The sequence below is a fragment of the Nicotiana sylvestris genome, chromosome 2 (assembly GCF_000393655.2).
Source record: "Nicotiana sylvestris chromosome 2, ASM39365v2, whole genome shotgun sequence".
NCBI lineage: Eukaryota > Viridiplantae > Streptophyta > Magnoliopsida > Solanales > Solanaceae > Nicotiana > Nicotiana sylvestris.
The window spans coordinates 86,048,777-86,071,522 of record NC_091058.1 but is presented as its reverse complement, the minus strand read 5'-3'; the positions used below and the strand labels follow the sequence as shown (position 1 = coordinate 86,071,522).

Here is a 22,746-nt window from a genome sequence, read left to right as displayed (position 1 = left end):
AAAATATCATAAAATAAACATTAATTTTTGAAGGTAACAAACTGATACAACAACATACTCAGCAATTTAGTTATCGTTAAATATATTTGGAGTTTGGTAAGAAGATATTTTACACTGAATGTGTCTTCGAGTGAAGAGTGACAGTATTTCTTTAGGAGATCGTAATCATCAGTTATCTTCACAACAATGTAGACTTGGTCTTGTTTCTAAATATTGAATGGCTTAACAATAACCTCAAACATGAATGTTTTATAAAGAATATCATCTAGCTCACTTAGATAAGAACAACTCATCCACAACAGAGGCCTACACCAAATTTCATTGGTTAGAAAAGTTATAATTGATAACTACATTAAGTTTATTAGTATACCTAAACTAATATTTGCTTCAATTCTTTTGCAGACTTTCCTATAATCTGCATAGCTTTGTGATTCCAAAGCAATAATGATATAAAAGCGGTTCCATCAATAACACGAACTTGAATTCAATACTTACAAGTCCATTTTTTTAATCTTGTGCATTTCCTTTTTATATGTTTTAAAATCATATGATATGAAAATTACCTGTGACTAACAGAACAATATTCTTCATTGCATTTCTTAAAAAAAAATTGTTCCCAATTTTGTCAACCTTTTTAGTTTGCTTGTTGCATTCCAAGTATGACCACCCTCGTTCAAGTTCCAAATTAACCAATTTTACAGTAATCCAGTAGGTACATTCCTATTTAAGAAAAAAATATTGTTCTAAATTAAACTGAGAAAACATGAAGTAAATGTAACTTGAATACTAAATTTAACTCACTTCTGTAGACTGAACTAAATTCATAATAGTTTTTAGCGATAAAAGTCCGTTGGCAAACTCATATATGACAGAATAACCTTGCTGAGAGCTTGTTTGAGTCAGTGGCGTACACAGAAATTTTTGTAAGCGGTATCAAAATTTATAGAAGAACTGGAATATAGCTTTGATAATAAGTTAGAAAAGTCCTAAGTTCAATTCTACTTCATCACAAATTTTAACCACAAAAGCTCTCTCAAATATTTGCAAAAGAAAAATATGCTAGTTGAGGTTTGAACCTTTAACCACTTAGAGCAAAATCAAGCACATAACCAAGACATAAGTTATGTCAAGTGGTGTCATTTTTTCCTACTTATCCGTTTTCGTACAGTAATAATACATATATTTAGTAAAATTTTCCAACGAAGCGTTATCGCGTGACACCATTTCGGTAAGCGTGCATCCGCCCCTGGTTTGCGTAATCTGCTCACAGTTAGATTGACATGTTGCAACTAATCTGCATATGTCATAACATCATAAAAGTGATAAATCTTAGTAACATTATGTAAGTACCATTAGAAAAAGCTATACCCTTTACAAACCTACATTTAAACTCAACATACTGTGGCAGATTAGAATTAATCCAAAGTTTTGTAGAGTATCAATAACTACGCACTGAGTAGTTACCTGTAGATAAGATAAATCAAAAATTAGAAATTATAGCTTTTTTTGAAACTAAATTTTAAATATAGATGTAAAATTGATAAACCTCAGAATTTTTGAGGTTTCATAAATTGTTAAACAACAATCAAAGGTTCGTCCATAACTCCATTAGAGTGAGGCTGAATTTGATCCACAAGTCCACTCAATAAGGTTGGTGTAATCATGTTCCTCCTATATGTTTCAAGGTAATCCTTCATCAACAAAATAATATAAATAATTAAACTATAAAAGTATAGTTTGTATCAGTGAATAACTTACTGATCATCTTCGAATTGAACATTGAGAAAGGCACTATCGTTATCTCCTTGCTTGTGGGTGTTAACATCTTCATACGTCACAACCTGACCAATGATATCTACAAATATAAAAGTTAGTTAGCCAATTTTGTAAAACGTGATAATAATGGAAGAGAAGAATTACCGAATAATTCTGCCTCATCGACATCATTCTTATTTGTTAGTTGATCAAAAGAACAAAAGTGTCACGACCCTAAACCCGAACCTGGTCGTGATGGTGTCTCTTATGAAGACAAGGTCAGCCGACACTTTCCATTTCAGTTTTAAAGCAATCAAACATTAAAAATTAAGTCTAAAACATGATAATTAATCCAAGAGTGAACAATTAACAGTACAGTTGCGGAAGATAAACCCAACACAGTCCGATACACGGTTGTCACTAGTCATGAGCATCTAAAAATCTGGAATAAGACAAGAAAGTCTACAGAGTTCAATACAAATCTAAAACAAAGAGAAGTAAGATAAGGGAAGAAGCTCTGGGCTACGAACGCCGACAGCTACCTAGAGAATCTTCGGATCCACCTGAGCAGGAAAGATCAACACTCGGTAGCGGGACCAGATACACCTGAATCTGTACACAGGGTGCAAGGAGTAAAGTGAGTACTCCAACTCAGTGAGTAATAATCATAAATAAACGACTGAGAGATATGAAAAACGTAAGGCACATTACAGACTATAATGAAACAGTAAAACATGTAAGAATAGTGATTCAGTAAAGATATTTAAAATCATATAAGCTCAGTTTAAACTTCAAGAAATGCCTATTCAATAATTAAACAGGTAAATGACAATAAGACAGATAAGCACATAAAGGATTGCCCCTCGGGCACAATGTCAATAATACCAGCCCCTCGGGCTATATCTCACATCACAATGGGTACTCGCACTCACTGGGGGTGTGCAAACTCCTGGAGGGTCCCCTTACGGCCCAAACGTAACATCAAGCCATCTCGTGGCACCATCACTAGGCCCTCAGCCTCATATCAACAAGCCATCTCGTGGCGTATAAATCTTAGGCCCTCGGCCTCATAATCATAATCAATGTTTCCTCACAACATAGACCCTCGACCTTACTCAATTAGAACCTCACAGCCACTCGAGCAACAATAAAATATAGTGCTCAACCCAAAATATCATTTGAAACATCATTTAAGTGTTGAAGCAAAGTAAACATGGTTGAGTTATGAAAAACAGTGGAATATAGCATGACTGAGTTCAAGTATAAAGTCAAAACAGTGAGGAAATATAAATAAAAATCCCTTAATGGTTCAAATAGTTGGCACGAAGCCCAAATATGGCATTCAGCCCAAAACATGATGATAGCAAATAGTTTTCAGGCAAATACGCGATAAAGCAGTCATTCGGGATGGACTAAGTCACAATCCCTAATAGTGAATGACCCCACGCTCGTCATCTAGCGTGTGCATCACCTCAATATAGCACAACAATGTGCAAATTCGGGGTTTCATACCCTCAGGACATCATTTACAATCATTACTCACCTCAATTCAGTCAAATCTGTAGCCCGCAATGCCTTTGCCCCTCGAATCGTCCTCCACTCATGTCGAATCTATCCAAAATCAGAATCACAACATCAAAATATGCTAAGGGAATGAAGCCCAAGCAAAAATATGCAATTTACAACATAAATCCCGAAATTACCAAAACCCGACCCCCGGGCCCACGTCTCGGTTCCCGGTAAAAATTACATCAATGGATTCCTTATCACTCCCCGAGTTCATACATACCAAAAGTATCAAAATCCAATAACAAATGAACCCTCAAATACCCATTTCTAGCTCTCCAATTTCAAGCCCTAGTTCTTCCATTTTAGGCTTAATTTCCATGATTAATTAAGTAGATTTCACATTAGAATCGAGTTATAAGTCCTTGAATCTTACCTCCAAGTGATTTCCCTTGAATCCCTCTTCAATCCTCTTTAAAAAGCTCCAAAACAACGCTCAACAATGGTGAAAATAAACCCCAAAATCTCGGACAAGACGACTATTTAAACATTCTGCCTAGGCCTGAAATCCTTCTTTGCGAACGCGGTCAAAGCCTCGCGTTCGCAAAGCACAAATCAACTTTGACCAAAAATTCTCTTCGCAATTGCGACCTTCCCATCGCGAACGCGATGCTTTCCTTAGACCACTCTTTGCAATCGCGTTACCCCTCTCGCGAACGTGATGAATAAAATACCTCAAGTCCAGCTGACCATATTCCTCTACGCGAACGCAGTCCACTTCACGCGAAAGCGATGACTAAACACCCAGCCCTTCGCAAACACAGAGCCTTCCTTGCAAACGCGAAGGCTTAAATCCCAACCTTCATCAACTGACTCTTCGCGAACGCGAGGACCCACTCGCGAACGTGAAGGTCATTTCTCTGCAACACTGATCTGCAATTTTCTGCAATTCCAAACATCATGATATGGTCCGATTGACCACCCGAAACTCACCCAAGGCCCCCGGGACCTCAACCAAATATTCCAACATATCCCATAACCTCATTCAAACTTGTTCCAACCTTTGCAAACCTCAAAACACCAAATTTGCATCGCATTTAGGCTTAAGAATTCCAAAATCTTCTAAATTACGCTTTTGATCAAAACCCAACCAAACCACATCCGAATGACTTGAAATTTTGCACACACATCCCAAATGACACAACGAAACTACTGCAACTATCGAAATTCCATTCCGACCCCTATATCAAAATCTCACCCATCAACCGGAAATCGCAAAAATAGCAACTTCGCCAATTCAAGCCTAAATCTACTCCGGACCTCCAAAATACATTCCGATCACGCTTCTAAGTCCCAAATTACCTCCCGAAGCGATCCGAACCATCAGAACTCACATCCGAGTCCTCTAACACATAAGTCAACATCTCGTTGACTTTTCCAACTTTAGCTTACTCAAAAGAGACTAAGTGTCTCAAACCTTACCATATCCTTTTCGAACCCGAGTTAACCAACCCGATCACTCATAGAACCGATAGACAAATCAATAAGAAGTAGAAATGGGGGAAACTGTGACGACCCAAAGGGTCATCACATATTTTCTTATCCATTCCGAGCTTCTAAGGCCTTGAAAACATCATTTACAATGGCCTCGATTTGCATGCATAGTCCGGGCGCGTAGCCGGAAGCTCAAATATGAAATTCTGTGAAAATTTGCTAAGTTTTGATATTAAAATGAATAAATTTGACTTCGGTCAACATTTTGGGTAAACGGAATCTGACCCGTGATTTGACGGTCCCGGGAGGTCCGTAGAAAAATATGGGACTTGGGTGTATGCCTGGAATTGAATTCCGAGGTACCAGGCCCGAGAAATGAATTTTTGAGTAAAATTATTTTCTGAAAATATTTAAGGAAAATGGAAATGAAATTTGATTAGAAAGTGATGGTATCAGGCCCGTATTTTGGTTCTGGTGCCCTGTACAGGTCTTATATATGGTTTAAGCACTTTCTGTAAAGTTTGGTGGAAAACAGACGTCGTTTGACGTGTTTCGGACTCAAAATGGAAAATTTGATGTTTTATGAAATTTGAAAAAATTCTTAGATTTTAAAGCTTAATTCGTGGTATATGACGTTATTTTGGCGATTTGATCGCACGATTAAGTTCGTAGGATGTTGTTGAGTTAGTGTATGTGTTTGGTTAGGAGCCCCGAGGGCTCGGGAGTGTTTCGGAGGTGTCTCGGACTTAGAAAAATTGCAGAAAATTGCAGAAATTTTACCCATGAATAGTACCCATTAAGTTCGTCCCATTTTCCAATTTTAGCAAATTGGAGCTCGGGGAGAGGCAATTTTCGGGATATGTTTAGAGAAAAACAACGAGGTAAGTGTTCTTAACTTAATTTTGGTTAGATTACCCGAACCTATTCCTAGTTTTGGCATTTAATTAGTGATTTTAGTTGGGAAAATTTTGAAAACCCCCTTGGTTTAATTTGAAGATTTGAGTGTCGAGTTGATGTCGGATTTTGGTAAAATTAGTATGGTTGGACTCGTGGTTGGATGAGGTTTCATATTCCGTAACTTTTATTGGGTTCCGAGATGTGGGCCCCACGGGCAATTTTTTAGTGCAATTTCGGATTTTAAATGAAAAATGTAGAATTTCATATGGAATTAATTCCTATAATTTTTATTGACTTAATCGAATTGTTTATGACTAGATTTGAGAATTTCTGGCACGAATTTGCGAGGCAAAGGCTTGTTGGAATTTTGAATTGGTTGCAAAGCGAGGTAAGTGTTTGGTCTAACCTTAGCTTAAGAGAATAGGAGCTGAGTCTTAATTGCTACTTGCTATTTGTCGAGTACGACGTATAGGCATGGTGACGAGTATCTATACGTTGGTGTCTAGCATGACTGTAAGTCCTTATATCGCGAATGTTCGAATTTGGTTATATCTTCCATGATTAAATGATGATTTCTATATGTTGTGAAGTGCATGTGAAAGAAATGGTGATATTTAATATTTTAGGAGCGTTGGCTCAAGTTATAAAATGAATTACTAAGTAAAAAATGAAAGAAAGGGAAAGAATTATTGAATGATTCCCTTGCCGAGATAATTGTAGAATTGTTGATATATTCCTTGCCGGGAATTTTATTGTTAATTGTTGTGCCCTTATTGGAATTCCGATTATTATCCAGTTTACTTCCTTGCCCCTTATCTGTGATTGTTGTTTGGGTGAGGAAGAGTGATAAATCATGAAGGGTGATGCCGTGTATTGTTTGATATGGTGAGGAAAGAGTGTAAAGCACGAAGGGTGATGCCGTGCCGTACGATGTGCCATTCCGTACTGATATCTGTTGATTATATTGTGAGGAAAGAGAGTGAAAGCACGAAGGGTGATGTCGTTTACACTTTTATTTTATATATTGCTTGGGTGAGGAAGAGAGTAAAAGCACGAAGGGTGATGCCGTGCAAATTGTTGATTCCTTTTGATACTTGTTGATATTATGACTTTGTTGTCTCCTTCTTTTATTGAATATTTCTATTTGAAACTGTTACCTCCCCACAACATGTTTCCCCTCCCACATTGATTGGTTGCTTCCAGTACTTCCTTTGTTGTCTATATATTTATATACTTGAACTGCACATGTTTATTTGATTGTCTGGTCCTAGCCTTGTCACTACTTCGCCGGAGTTAGGCTAGGCACTTACCAGCACACGGGGTCGGTTATGCTGGTACTACACTCTGTGCTCTGTTGCACAGATACAGGTTTCGGACAGCATCAGCAGTAGTGCGAGTGTGAGCAGTCAGACTAGTGAGACACCGAGGTAGCCTTGCAGGACTCCGCAGGCTCGACGTCTCCTCTATATATTATTTTAGTCTGTTATCTCATTGTATTCGAGACAAAAAGTTTATTATTTTCTTTCATACGATTGTATTCAGTATTCTTAGAAGTTTGTGAGTAATGTTACACTAGTTCTTGGGTAGATATTTATGTTGGATTTCGCATTTATATTCAGTCACTTTAAATTAAGTCTTCCGCATATTTATTTAATTCAGTCTTTTTTATGCTATTACTAATATTTGATAAAAGAAATAATTTATAAAAGATAAAAGTAGTTAAGAGTTGGCTTCCCTAGCTCTCATTAGTAGGCGCCATCACGACTCCCGAGGGTGGGAAATCCGGGTTGTGACAAGTTGGTATCAGAGCTCTAGGTTACATAGGTCTCACAACTCACGGACAAGCTTAGTAGAGTCTGAGGGATCGGTACGGAGTTGTCTGTATTTATCCCCTAGGGGCTACAGAGTTAGGAAAAACTTCACATTGTTCTTTCTTTCCGTACAGTTTTGTTTCTCAATGCTAATTGAATTTCTACTCTATTCTTTCGTAGATGGAGAGAACAAGCGGTTCCTTATCTACCGCTCAGCAGCCCAGGGTAGCAGCACCAGCAGTGGAGCCTCAGGTTGACTTTGATGATGAGGTTCCAGCCCAGGCAATTCCGGTGGGCCCAGCTCAGGTCCTAGAGGAGTTCATTGCCACCCCAGTTCTTCAAGACGCTATGGTCCGATTGGTGGGCCTCATGGAAAGTGTCACCCGAGCGGGTTTGATTCCAGTAGCACCAACCACTTCTCAGGCTGGAGGAGGGGCCCAGACTCTTGCTACGTGCACTCCAGAGCCAGTAGCTCCCCAGGTTCAGGTTCCATTGGTTCATCCAGCTATGGCGGTTCAGTCGGGTGTAGTGGCTCAGCCCGGTGATGGAGCGGCTATGTCCGCCGATGCCTTGTAGAGATTGGACATGTTTACCAAGCTCTTCACTACCACTTTTAGCGGTGCATCTTCTGAGGATCCCCAGGATTATCTAGACAGATGTCATGAGGTTCTTAGGAACATGGACATTGTTGAGACCAATGGGGTCGATTTTGCTGCATTTTGCCTATCTAGATCCGCCAAGACTTGGTGGAGGGATTATTGTTTAGCCAGGCCAGCCAGGTCGCTATCTTTGTCATGGGAGCAGTTTTCAGCATTGTTTCTGGAGAAGTTTCTCCCTGTTACTCAGAGAGAGGCCTATAGGAGGTAGTTTGGGCGCCTCTAGCAAGGTTCCATGACGGTCACTCAGTATAAGACTAGGTTCATTGATCTAGCTCGCCATGCTCTTGTCATACTCCCCACCAAGAGAGACAGGGTGAGGAGGTTTATTGATGGTCTTATTTAGCTGATTCGTCTTCAGATGGCCAAGGAGGCCGGGAGTAAGATCACATTTCATGAGACGGCCAATGTGGCCCGCCGAGTCAAGATGGTTATGTCACAGGGAGGTGGTCATGGGTCGAATAAGAGGCCCTGTTATTCAGGCAAATTTAGTGGTACCTCGTCTGGAGGTAGAGATTCGTATGGCAGAGGCCATCCTCCCAGGCCCTTCCAGTCAGCTCTCCAAGTTTCCCATGATATTTCAGGTGGTCGTGGTTCTCACACGCACTATTTTGATCAGCAGCCTTACAGTGCGCCACCAGCTCCTATCGGTGCACCGCCGCTTCAGAGTTTTCGAGGTGGTCATCCAGGTCGACAGGGTCAACATCCGAGAGCTTGTTACACTTGTGGTAAACCAGGTCACATTTCCAGATTTTACCCTCGAGCACTGGGTAGTTCTTAGCATCAGAGTTCTCGTGCCATGGTACCGACACCAGGTGTTCCACAGCCCGCCCAGCCAGCTAGAGGTGGGGGTAGAGGTGCTAGAGGTGGAGGTAGAGGTCATAAAGGTGGAGCTCAGACCGCCAGAGATGGAGGCCAGCCAGTAGCAAACCGTCCTAGAGATATGGTTTAAGGTGGTGGGGCCCAGCCCCGATGCTATGCTTTTCCAACCAGGCCAGAGGCTGAGTCTTCAGATGCAGTCATTACATGTACTATTCTAGTTTGTGATAGAGAGGCTTCAGTGCTATTTGATCCAGGGTCTACGTATTTGTATGTGTCCTTTTATTTTGCACCGTACTTGGTTCTGCCTAGTGATCCATTGAGTATTCCTGTTTATGTGTCTACACCGGTGGGTGATTCTATTGTGGTCAATCGAGTTCATCGTTCCTGTATTGTGGTGATTGGGGGTCTTGAGACCCGTGTTGATTTATTGCTTTTAGATATGGTCGACTTCGATGTTATATTGGGGATGGACTGGTTATCACCTTACCACGCTATATTGGACTGTCATGCCAAGACTGTGACCTTAGCCTTACCGGAAATGCCCCATTTAGAGTGGAGAGGGACTCCTGGTCATTCTATCTGCAGTGTTATTTCGTATGTGAAGGCTCGACGTATGGTCAAGAAGGGGTGTTTGGCTTATTTGGCTTATGTTCGTGATTCCAATGCTGAGGTCCCCTCCATTTATGTGCCCATGGTTCACGAGTTTCCTGAGGTATTCCCTTCAGACCTGCTGGGTATGCCACCGGACAGGGATATTGATTTCTGCATTGATATGGCTCTGGTCACTCAGCCCATTTCCATTCTGCCATATCACATGGCCCCGCTAGAGTTGAAAGGGTTGAAGGAGCAGTTGCAAGACCTGCTTGAGAAAGGTTTCATTAGACCTAGTGTTTCGCCGTGGGGTGCGCCGGTGTTGTTTGTAAAGAAAAAGGATGGTTCGATGAGAATGTGCATTGATTACCGGCAGTTGAACAAGGTTACAACCTAGAATAAGTATCCACTGCCGAGGATTGATGATTTGTTCGATCAACTTCAGGGTGCCAAGGTGTTTTCCAAGATAGACTTGAGATCTGGCTACCATCAGTTGAGGATTAGGGCATCCGATGTCCCTAAGACAGCTTTCCGCACTTGGTACGGACATTATGAGTTCTTGGTTATGTCATTTGGGCTGACAAATGCCCCAGCAGCTTTCATGGATATGATGAACCGAGTGTTCATGCCTTATTTGGACTTGTTCGTGATAGTTTTTATAGATGATATTCTGATATATTCCCGCAGCCAGGAGGAGCACGGGCAACACCTCAGAGTGGTTCTTCAGACTCTAAGGGATAGTCCGCTATATGCTAAGTTCTTGAAGTGTGAGTTCTGGCTGTGTTCAGTTGCATTCCTAGGTCATGTTGTATCAGCAAAGGGTATTCAGGTTGATTCGAAGAAGATTGAGGCAGTCAAGAACTGGCCTAGACCAGCATCAGCTACAGAGATTCGGAGTTTCTTGGGATTGGCAGGCTACTATCGTTGGTTCGTGGAGGGGTTTTCATCCATTGCAGCCCCGATGACAAGGTTGACCCAGAAGGGTGCCCAGTTCAGATGGTCGGACGCGTGTGAGGTGAGCTTTCAGAAGCTCAAGACAGCTCTGACTACGGTACCGGTATTGGTTTTGCCCACAGGTTCAGGGCCTTATACAGTTTATTGTGATGCTTCTCGTATTGGGCTTGATGCAGTGTTGATGCAGGGTGGCAAGGTCATTGTCTATGCCTCGCGACAGTTGAAGATTCATGAGAAGAACTATCCAGTTCATGATATAGAGTTGGCAGCCATTGTTCACGCATTGAAGATTTTGAGGCATTACCTGTACGGTGTGGCATGTGGGGTGTTCACGGATCACAAGAGTCTTCAGTATTTGTTCAAGCAAAAGGAGTTGAATTTGAGACAGAGGTGGTGGTTGGAGCTGTTGAAAGATTATGATATCACTATCTTATATCATTCAGGGAAGGCCAATGTGGTGGCCGATGCTTTGAGCAGGAAGTCGGTCAATATAGGTAGTCTTGCTTATATTCCGGTCGGTCAGAGGCCGCTTGCTTTGGATGTTCAGGCCTTGGCTAATCGATTCGTGAGGTTGGATATTTCTGAGCCTAGTCGGGTATTAGCTTGCACGGTCACTCGTTCTTCATTATTGGGGCGTATCCGTGATCGACAACTTGATGATTCCCATTTATATGTCCTTAGAGACACGGTGCAACGTGGAGGTGCCAAGCAGATAACCTTAGATGATGATGGAGTTTTGAGATTGCAGGGGCGGGTTTGTGTGCCTAATGTGGATGGGCTTTGAGAGTTTATTTTAGAGGAGGCCCATAGCTCCCGGTACTCTATTCATCCGGGCGCCATGAAGATGTATCAGGATTTGCAGCAACATTATTGGTGGCGTAGAATGAAGAAGGATATTGTTGCATACGTGGCTCGGTGTTTGAATTGTCAGCAGGTTATGTGTGAGCATCAGAGACCTGATGGTTTGTTTCAGAGGATTGAGCTTCCCGAGTGGAAGTGAGAGCGAATCACTATGGACTTCGTTACTGGATTTCTGTTGACTCAGAAGAAGCTTGATGCAGTTTGGGTCATTGTTGATAGGCTGACCAAGTCAGCGCATTTCATTCCTGTGGCAGTCTCCTATTCATCCGAGAGGTTAACTGAGATTTATATCCAGGAGATTGTTCTCCTTCATGGTGTGCCGGTATCTATCATTTTGGATCGAGGCACGCAGTTTACCTCGCGTTTTTGGAGAGCAGTTCAGCGAGAGTTAGGCACCCAGGTGCAGTTGAGCACAACATTTCATCCTCAGACGGACGGACAGTCCGAGCGGACTATTTAGATATTGGAGGACATGCTCCAAGCTTGTGTTATTGACTTTGGAGGTTCATGGGATCAATTCTTGCCTTTAACAGAGTTTGCCTACGATAATAGCTACCAGTCGAGTATCTAGATGGCTCCTTATGAGGCTTTATATGGTAGGCAGTGTTGATCTCCGGTTGGATGGTTTGAGCCGGGAGAGGCTCGGTTGTTGGGTACAAATTTGGTTCAGGAGGCCTTAGACAAGGTCATGATCATTCAGGATAGGCTTCGTACAGCTCAGTCCAGGCAAAAGAGCTATGCGGATCGTAAGGTTCGAGATGTGGTTTTCATGGTTGGTTAGCGGGTATTGCTCCGAGTGTCTCCTATGAAGGGCGTGATGAGATTTGGGAAGAAGGGAAAGCTTAGCCCTAGGTTCATTGTTCCATTTGAGATTCTTGATCGAGTGGGAGATGTGGCTTATAGACTTGCATTGCCGCCGAGTTTATCAGTCGTGCACCCAGTGTTTCATGTGTCCATGCTTCGGAAGTATCACAGCGATCCATCCCACGTGTTAGATTTCAGCACTGTCTAGTTGGACAAGTACTTGTCTTATAAGGAGGAGCCGGTGGCTATGCTAGACCGGCAGGTCCGTCAGTTAAGATCCAAGAGTTTCCCCTCTGTTAATGTTCAGTGGAAAGGTCAGCCTCCTGAGGCTTCGACCTGGGAGTCCGAGTCCGACATGCAGAGCTGTTATCCTCATCTATTCCCCGGCTCAGGTACTTCCTTCTTCTATCCGTTCGAGGACGAACGGTTGTTTTAAAGGTGGAGAATGTGACAACCCAAAGGATCATCACCTGTTTTCTTATCCATTTCGAGCTTCTAAGGCCTTGAAAACCTCATTTACAATTGCTTCGATTTGCGTGCGCAGTCCGGCGCGTAGTCGGAAGCTCAAATATGAAATTCTGTGAAAATTTGCTAAGTTTTGATATTAAAATGAATGAATTTGACTTCGGTCAATATTTTGGGTAAACGGACTCGGACCCGTGATTTGACGGTCCCGGGAGGTCCGTAGAAAAATATGGGACTTGGGCGTATGCCCAGAATCGAATTCCGAGGTCCCAGGCCCAAGAAATGAATTTTTGAGTAAAATTGTTTTCTGAAAATATTTAAGGAAAATGGAAATGAAATTTTATTAGAAAGTGATGGTATCGGGCCCGTATTTTGGTTCTGGCGCCCGGTACATGTCTTATATATGGTTTAAGCACTTTCTGTAAAGTTTGGTTGAAAACAGACGTCGTTTGACGTGTTTCGGACTCAAAATGGAAAATTTGATGTTTTATGAAATTTGAACAGTACCCATGAATAGTAACCCGTGAACAGTACCCATGAAGAGTACCCCCGTGAACAGTACCTATGAATAGTTCCCCATGAACAGTACCCATGAATAGTCCCCCCGTGAACAGTAGCCATGAACAATACCCCGTGAACAGTAAAAACGCGTGAAAAATAACCCCGAAAACATTCTGGGCAGAATGTAACTTCTGAAAATGGGACTTCGTCCCATTTTCCATTTTTAGCAAATTGGAGCTCGGGGAGAGGCGATTTTCAGGATATTTTTAGAGAAAACAATGCGGTAAGTATTCTTAACTTAATTTTGGTTAGATTATTCGAATCTATTACTAGTTTTGGCATTTAATTGGTGATTTTAGTTGGGAAAATCTTGAAAACCCTCTTGGTTTAATTTGAAGATTTGAGGGTCGAGTTGATGTTGGATTTTGGTAAAATTGGTATGGTTGGACTCGTGGTTGGATGAGGTTTCATATTCCGTAATTTTTGTTGGGTTCCGAGATGCGGGCCCCACAGACAAATTTTTAGTGCAATTTCGGATTTTAAATGGAAAATGTAGAATTTCATATGGAATTAATTCCTATAATTTTTATTGACTTAATCGATTGTTTATGACTAGATTTGAGAATTTCGGGCACGAATTCGCGAGGCAAAGGCTTGTTGGAATTTTAAATTGGTTGCAAAGCGAGGTAAGTGTTTGGTCTAACCTTAGCTTGAGGGAATAGGACCTGGGTCTTAATTTCTACTTGCTATTTGTCGAGTACGACGTATAGGCATGATGGCGAGTATCTTTACGTTGGTGTCTAGCATGACCGTAAGTCCTTATATCGCGAATGTTCGAATTTGGTTATATCTTCCATGATTAAATGATGACTTCTATATGTTGTGAAGTGCATGTGAAAGAAATGGTGATATTTTATATTTGAGGAGCGTTGGCTCAAGTTATAAAATGAATTACTAAATAAGAAATGAAAGAAAGAGAAAGAATTATTGAATTATTCCCTTGCCGAGATAATTGTGGAATTATTGATATATTCCTTGCCGGGAATTTTATTGTTAATTGTTGTGCCCTTATTGGAATCCCGATTATTATCCAGTTTACTTCCTTGCCCCTTATCTGTGATTGTTGTTTGGGTGAGGAAGAGTGATAAAGCACGAAGGGTGATGCCGTGTATTGTTTGATATGGTGAGGAAAGAGTGTAAAGCACGAAGGGTGATGTCGTGCCGTACGATGTGCCATTCCGTACTGATATCTATTGATTATATTGTGAGGAAAGAGAGTAAAAGCACGAAGGGTGATACCGTGTACAATTTTATTTTATATATTGCTTGGGTGAGGAAGAGAGTAAAAGCACGAAGGGTGATGCACAAATTGTTGATTCCTTTTGATACTTGTTGATATTATGACTTTGTTGTCTCCTTCTTTTATTGAATATTTCTATTTGAAACTGTTACCTCCCCACAACATGTTTCCCCTCCCACATTAATTGGTTGCTTCCAATACTTCCTTTGTTGTATATATATATATATATATATATATATATATACTTGAACTGTACATGTTTATTTGATTGTCTGGTCCTAGCCTCGTCACTACTTCGTCGAGGTTAGGCTAGGCACTTACCAGCACATGGGGTCGGTTGTGCTGATACTACACTCTGTGCTCTTTTGCACAGATACAGGTTTCGGATAGCAGCAGCAGTAGTGCGGGTGTGAGCAGTCAGACTTGTGAGACACCAAGGTAGCCTTGCAGGGCTCCGCAGGCCCGGCGTCTCATCTATCTATTATTTTAGTCTATTATCTCATTGTATTCGAGACAAACAGTTTATTATTTTCTTTCAGACGATTGTATTCAGTATTCTTAGAAGTTCGTGAGTAATGTGACACCAGTTCTTGGGTAGAGATTTATGTTAGATTCAGCATTTATATTCAGTCACTTTAAATTAAGTCTTCCGCATATTTATTTAATTCAGCCTTTTTATGCTATTACTAATATTTGATAAAAGAAATAATTTATAAAAGATAAAAGTAGTTAAGAGTTGGCTTGACTAGCTCTAATTAGTAGGCACCATCACGACTCCCGAAGGTGAAAAATCCGGGTCGTGACAGAAACAGAGCGGTAACTCATGAGACAACTGGCCGGGTCGTCATAGAAAGTTAAAGATATTCATATGAAATGGAGAATCAACTATTTCCTTAACCGTTGTCCTTTGTTTAAATGTCAGCCTCAGATTGTGTGTTGTAGTATTTAAACTCAAGTTATTTGGTCCGACAACAAAGTAGTTTATGCGATATAAGTCAAGTTCCTGTATTTTGGTCCTAAAAAACTTAATTACATACTTCCCAATCGAGGCATGGATACAATCACCCTAAAAAAATAGATTAATTATCAGGATGTATCATATTGCAAATAAATTGCATATATGTAGTAATTAGTGCACAATTGTGAAGGCAACTTAAGAAATAAAAAGAGAAATATCTATACTACACATAATCCTTTCATATATGAGCCAAGTTTCGTTATGTTCGTCCTAACCATAATCGTTTTATATGATCCAAGTTGCATAATCGTTTCTTTACAAATGACCAAATTATTTTAACCAAAAGTAAAATCCAAAAGTTTAACCATAGTTACCCAAATGAATGCAAAACAATTAGTAATTAAATCTTCTCTCTAGGAAGAAAAGGAATAGTAATTTCGTCATTATTTTCCGGTCATAACTCCGGCAGCCGGTGGTGGAATTAACCAAACTTGGTGTCAAAAGATACATAATCTCCTTACGAATAATACCCAATTGGTTTCAACTTCAGATCTATAGTCAATTTTTGTAGATCTTAATTTCATTTTCACGAGTTACTGTAGCAGGCAGTTTTCTTCATTCAATTTCAGCGATTCAGCTAATTCCAGCGCTACTTTTCAGCACAAAAGCTTGTTTTGATAACGTGAAAGTGTTCTCTTCTCTTCTAAGATTGGTTTGAATTCTAAGCTTCATTTTAAATCGAATTTACTGTAGCATAAGCAGTAAATAACTTGAAGCTAATTCGAATTACAATTTACTGTTCTCTTCTCTTTTACAATTTGGATTGTGAAATTGGATTCACAGCCATAAGAAGTAAATAACTTGAAGCTAATTCGAATTACAGTAGCATTGTTTTCTTGCAAAGCTGTTGCACCTGTGTCATGTAAGTAATCTGCTAAACAATTTCAACTGTAATGGACACACAGGCAGGTGGCCAGCCACATTTGGAGGCTGCGCTGCCTAAACAACCTTCTCCAAACATTGCACAAACATCAGGGAACACAAATACCAACAAACAGCCGATGGATTACTCCAAACTACTGAAACCTTGCACTTTAAATGCGGCAATACAGGAGCAACAAGAAGTTGAGCCAATTCCTATTCGTCCACCTACAATATTGAATGGAGAACATGTTATTCAGTTCACAGAAGCAGAAGTAGAAAGGATGGATATCATCGAAGGATTACAATATGCAATAGTTGGTAAATGTTCTTATGGAAGCCCAGAAATTCAACAACTGCGTAAGTTAATACCAATTCAATGCGGAATTAAAGGTGAGTGTAACATTGGATTTCTAAGGGATAGGCACATTTTAATTAGAATGACGTTAAGGCAGGACTATTTACATTTCTCATCAAAAACTCATTACATAAAGGATATGGATGGCTATCAATATCAGCTTAGGCTATTGATTTACGACTCAAAGTTTAGAGCAGATGAAGAAACACCCAAGGCAATGGCTTGGATTTCATTCCCAGGTCTATTGCCAACCTTTTTGTGAAGGAATGTCTATTTTCTCTAGCTTCAGCAGTAGGTAAACCTATGCATCTAGACATGGCAACAATTAATAAAACTAGACCTAGTTGTGCTAGGGTGAAGGTACTAGTTGACTTACTTGCAGATCTGCCTAAAAAAGTGAGGATGGACATAGTCAATGAAGCTAAAGAAACAACAAGAACTGAATGGGTGAGAATTCAATATGACATGCTGCCTAAATATTGCAGACATTGTAAACTGCAAGGGCATGATCAATTTGAATGCTCGAGGATACACCCTGAACTATATGTGGAGAAGGAGAATGATAACCAAGCAGATACAGCTAAGAAACAGGACAAAGGGAACTCAAACCCTATAATGATGTTATCTAGTGGAAAGGTCGTGGGTAATGTGAATGTTACAGCAAAAGAGTAATGGAAGAAAATGAAGGACAACAGAGTTAGAAATGTAGTAAATCCAAATACTAGTCTCACTAATAATGGATTGGAGATGGCACCAGCTAAGCAGTTGGAAAACAATAAGAACAAGGAGGGTACAAGCACTGTAGAGAGACAAGTAGAAGCACATAGCAACAGTGGTAAGGATTTGGTGGCAGTAGGCAATGAAGATAACGATCATGTTCAAGTAGCTAACAAGTTTGCAATATTACAAGGGATGGATGAAGAGGAAGAACCTGTTAATCAATTGGCAATGGTGGCAGCTAATGTAGCAACAAACAGTTCAGCACTTCATAACCAAGCATCTACAAACCAAAAACCAAAAAATATGGTCAATAATGAGGGAAAGTTAAATCCAGCAGCACAAGCTTTTCATCTTAACTCATCGGGGATTAGTTCGACTAATGGTCTAGTCAATGGAAAGGAGGCATCAAAAGAAAAAAACGATACCGCACAATGGGTAGAAAGAAGCTTCAAGGATAAAACAGGAGAAGGAATAGTTAAGATCAATAAACCATGCAAGGAAATCCCATCACAAGTTACATTAGTGAACAAGGTACTTAATAAAAATCCGAAGTCTCAAGCAGAAGGGTCAAAATCGTCTACATTTAAAGAAAGAGTGCAAGAATGTCGAGGCAGGCTATGGGAGGCACAAAGGGAATACGATTCAGAGGAGAACGAAGTACCACTAGGAGCACAAGCTGATGAGGAACCAAATGAGAATGACAAAGAAGAAGATGAGCAAACTGTAAATGGAGAGATCCATGCCAATGACACCAATACAACTGGTAATTATTTAATAAAGGAAGGATCAGAAAATGTTGAGCACATCAATAATTTGCAGACAGCAGAAGTCACAGAAATTAGTAACTATGAAGGAAGAGGCCCAGAGGTAAATGATGTTGGAGGAACAGAAGATGATCAACTTCAGAAATCACAAGAAGACCAACAAGGACACAACACAACAAAGAAGGAGAAACAACCAAAACAAAAAACAGAAATAGTAAATAGTATTATTACATTGGAGAAAAACCAGTTGCAGCTGTTTAAAAGAGGCAAAAAGAAAGCATTGGTCCCTAAAAAGAATTCATTTGGAGCTATATCAGGAGGGAAGGAAGACAATGAAGAAGGAGAAGAACCTGGTAAATCAGGATACGACATGGATCAAGAATCAACTACCCAACACCTTATAAATGCTGCAAGGAAAGGTGACTTATCACCTACGCAAGTGGAAAAGGCAAAATCAGCAGCAAAAGGAAAGAAGAAGCAACAAAAAGATAATTTTGCAGCACCAAAAGCTGGGGTGCACACAAGGAGAACGATAACTAAATCCAACAATCAGTGATGAATGCTCTCATTTGGAATATAAGGTCAGTCAACACACAACAGGCCTTTGAAAGGTTGACAAAAATGCATAGGCAAAAGCACTATGATTTTGTAGGATTAATGGAGCCAAAACAACAAGCAAAAAAACTGGAAAGGTACAGAAACAAGATAGGACTTGCACAGGCAATTTCAAATGTTTCCAATAAGATCTGGGATTTTATAGATGAGGTATTTGAGGTAACTGTTATGTACAATATGGTGCAACAATTAACACTAAGATTGTTTCATACTGAATCGCATGTGGAGTTTGTCCTAACATTGATATACGCAAAATGTGATGCAATTGAGAGGATAGAATTATGGGATTCATTATATGCAATGGCAAGGGATATGGATGCACCATGGCTTGTAGGAGGTGATTTCAATGTAATATGGGAAGAAGAAGAGAAGTTTGGTGGGTTACCTGTGTCATTGAATGAAATAGATGATTTTCGACACTGCATTAACACTTGCAATCTTTTCGACCTTGGATTTAAAGGCAGCATATTTACATGGTGGAATGGGAGAGCAGAGGAAGACTGTATATTCAAAAGATTAGATAGATTTTTGGCAAAGGTTGAGTTCCAACAAACATTTCCAGGAATAGAGGTGCAGCATTTGTCAAAGACTGGTTCTGATCATAGTCCGATGGATTTGAAGTGTGATATTGAGACTCCACCTATAAAAAAACCTTTTAAGTTATTGAATTTTTGGGTGGAACATGCAACTTTTAAAGATGTGGTGAAAGAGAACTGGTTTGCTGATTTCAGTGCAAATCCTTATATTCTTTTTAATCACAAATTAAAAAAATTAAAGAAAGACCTTTCATTGTGGAGTAAGGCTACATTTGGAGATATTTTCCAAAATATAGCAAGTATGGAGGAGGTAGTGATGGTTCATGAAGCAGAATTTGAAGCAAATCCTACAGGGATGAACAGGGAAAGACTCCAAAAGGTTCAGGCAGAATTGATTAAATATCTTGCACTAGAGGAGAAATATTGGCAACAAAAGGCAGGCATGACTTGGTTCAAGGAAGGGGATAGGAACACAAAGTTCTTCCATGCACAAGTGAGAGGTAGGAGGAAGAGACTTCAGCTTACAAGAATTCAAAACAGTGGAGGAACCTGGATTGAAGAAGAACAAGAAATTGCAGAAGAGGCTATCAAATTCTACGAGGAACAATTCACATAAACATCTAATCCTTCATCATTTGATATCGTAGAGCATGTTCCTAATCTGATTAACACTGATCACAATGTAGATTTGATTAAGCAACCAACAAAAGAGGAGGTTCAAATGGCAGTACTTGGACTTAATGGTGATAGTGCAGGAGGGCCAGATGGTATGACAGGAAAATTTTATCATTCTTGTTGGGACTTAATAGGGGATGACCTGTACGACATGGTGAGGGCTCTTTTCAATGGTCATGAGCTACCAAAGTGTGTAACACACACAAACCTAGTTCTGATACCAAAGAAAAAGAAGTTACCACCTTTTCTGATTTAAGACCAATAAGCCTCAGTAATTTTTCTAACAAGGTTATATCAAGGGTGGTACATGAAAGGCTAGTAAAATTTCTCCCAAGTCTGATATCGGAGGAACATGCGGGTTTTGTTAAGGGAAGGAATTTAGTAGAAAACATCCTTCTAACTCAGGAGATAGTTACTGACATTAGGCTTAGAACTAAGGCTGGACCTAATGTCATCCTGAAGCTAGATATGACCAAAGCTTATGATAGAATATCTTGGCTATTCCTAACCAAAGTACTGAGAAAGATGGGATTCACAGAAAGGTTGATAGGGATTGTTTTTGGTTTAGTTTCAAACAACTGGTATTCTATTCTAATAAATGGTCAAGCTTATGGTTTCTTTAAGTCCTCAAGGGGAATAAAACAAGGTGATCCTATATCTCCAACTTTGTTTATATTAGCAGCAGAAGCATTATCTAGGGGTCTCAATGCACTGCATACTAACCTGTATTTTTGTGGATTTGGGATGCCAAAGTGGAGTCCAAAGATCAATCATTTGGCGTATGCAGATGACATGATTATTTTCTCATCCTCAGATGAAACATCTCTGATGTTGATTATGCAAGTGCTGAAGGCATATGAAGATGCATCTGAGTAGCTTGTTAACAAGAACAAATCAGCTGTGTACCTGCATCATTTAGCAGACATGGAAGTGGTCATCAAGGTGGAAAGGATCACAGGCATTCATACGAATGATTTCCCTATCATATATCTAGGTTGCCCGATATTTTATGCAAGAAGAAAGCTGGAATTCTATCAGCCCCTAATTACAAAGGTAATGGACAAACTGCAATCATGGCAGGGCAAGTTATTATCAGTAGGGGGCAGGGCAGTTCTCATATCCCATGTATTGCAAAGCATGCCTATGCATCTACTATCAGCTGTAAACCCTCCAAAGTATGTGATAAATAGGTTGCACAAATTGTTTGCTCTGTTTTTCTTGAGCAGCACTGTAGGAGGAACTAGTAGGCATTGGGCTTCATGGAATACTTTATGCATGCCAGTTGAGGAAGGAGGAATAGGTTTCAGGTCACTACATGATGTAGCAAAGGCATTATTCAGCAAGTTATGGTGGAATTTCAGAACAAAACCAAGCCTATGGAGCTCTTTTGTATGTTAGAAATACTGTAAAAAATTAAACTCTGTTATTGTTCCGTGGAAAAGGGGGTCTCACATCTGGAGAAAAATGTTGGAATGCAGAGATCTGATTGAATTTTTAGATCAGAAACTACAAAGACAACTTGGAAGTATTTTCTATCGAGGGCAGGAATAGATGTGGAGGGACTTACATGGCACCAAGCAATCACAAAATGTTGGATTGCAAATGTATGCTTAAGGTTAAAACCAGTAATGCAAGCACTCCTCTCATGCGTAGTATGGAAACTTTGGAAAAGTAGAAATAGTATGAAGTATGGGGAGGCGGTGACAACTAGCAGTGTGATTTATCAAGTTTCATCAAATCTACAGGCAGTGGTGAAAGTGAGAAAGCCTGGGATGGATATGGTACCTCACAAATGGCAAGATCTATTAGCTATGATGGAAAATTTCACTCCTAAACTTAAGGTTACAAAAGTCATGTGGGAATTTCCAAGTGTAGGATGGCTAAAAGTTAATACGGATGGTGCATCAAGGGGAAATCCAGGCAGGAGCTCAATAGGTTTTTGTATAAGAAATGAAAAAGGTGACATAGTCAAGTCAGTAGGGAAAGAGATTGAGGAGACAACAAACACAGTAGCTGAAGCGAAGGCCATGGTAGAAGCACTAAGGTTCTGCAAATTTCAACAATACTCTCATGTATGGCTTCAAACTGACTCAATGTTATTAAAAAAGATAATGGATGGGATCTGGAAACCACCATGGATCATATCTGAGGAGGTAGAGGAAATGATGCAACTAATGAATGGGGGAAATTACACAGTTACTCATATTCATAGGGAAGCCAACAAGCTGGCAGATCACTTGGCTAATTATGCGTTAGATAATGGAGAAATAGATTGCCAACAATTCTGGCATCTAGATGCACAGGGAAGGAGGTTGGTTAATGAAGATAAACTGCAATGTCCAAATCTAAGGGTGAGGATGAACAGGAGATAGGAAACAAAGAGATAAGGAAGAGCAGGAGGCATAACTTAATCGACCAATATTTTCAAATCCTAAGGGAGAAGGATATAAGGGTTGGTTTTTTCTAACTTTCTTTTCTCTAATGCAGGTGCCACTACGATGCTTATGGCACTCCATGATGCAACTTTCGACATACAACCCAACCAGCATGGGGTGAAAGCATGCTTTTAGTTCATTGGATATACAACCAGCATGATGCAAAAGTTTTGAATATCACACGCATGGTTCAGTTACAAACAGAATCTGGGAATATAAAATTGATTACTCATCATTTCAAACAAAACAAGAAGCAAATGGCATTGGAAACACAACTAGCATGTGTTATTAACGCATGCTTCAATCCTCTTTCGGTTTGAATAATATTTTAATGTGCACACAAGGTT

General features: G+C 40.1%; 2 protein-coding genes across 2 annotated transcripts; both read left to right on the top strand.

Moving 5' to 3' along the window:
* Window positions 1-17,335: 17,335 nt before the first annotated feature.
* Window positions 17,336-18,694, top strand: LOC138885184 (uncharacterized). Its single transcript, XM_070166094.1, has one exon. The coding sequence runs from the start codon at window positions 17,336-17,338 to the stop codon at window positions 18,692-18,694; it is 1,359 nt and encodes a 452-aa protein (XP_070022195.1).
* On the top strand, window positions 18,694-19,905 carry LOC104227462 (uncharacterized). The gene has a single exon (XM_009779704.2). The coding sequence runs from the start codon at window positions 18,694-18,696 to the stop codon at window positions 19,903-19,905; it is 1,212 nt and encodes a 403-aa protein (XP_009778006.2).
* Window positions 19,906-22,746: the final 2,841 nt, after the last annotated feature.

Bases quoted from the DNA above. Each gene is read 5' to 3' on its own strand.
- LOC138885184 (XM_070166094.1), top strand. From the start codon at position 17,336: ATGAAGGACAACAGAGTTAGAAATGTAGTAAATCCAAATACTAGTCTC.
- LOC104227462 (XM_009779704.2), top strand. From the start codon at position 18,694: ATGAATGCTCTCATTTGGAATATAAGGTCAGTCAACACACAACAGGCC.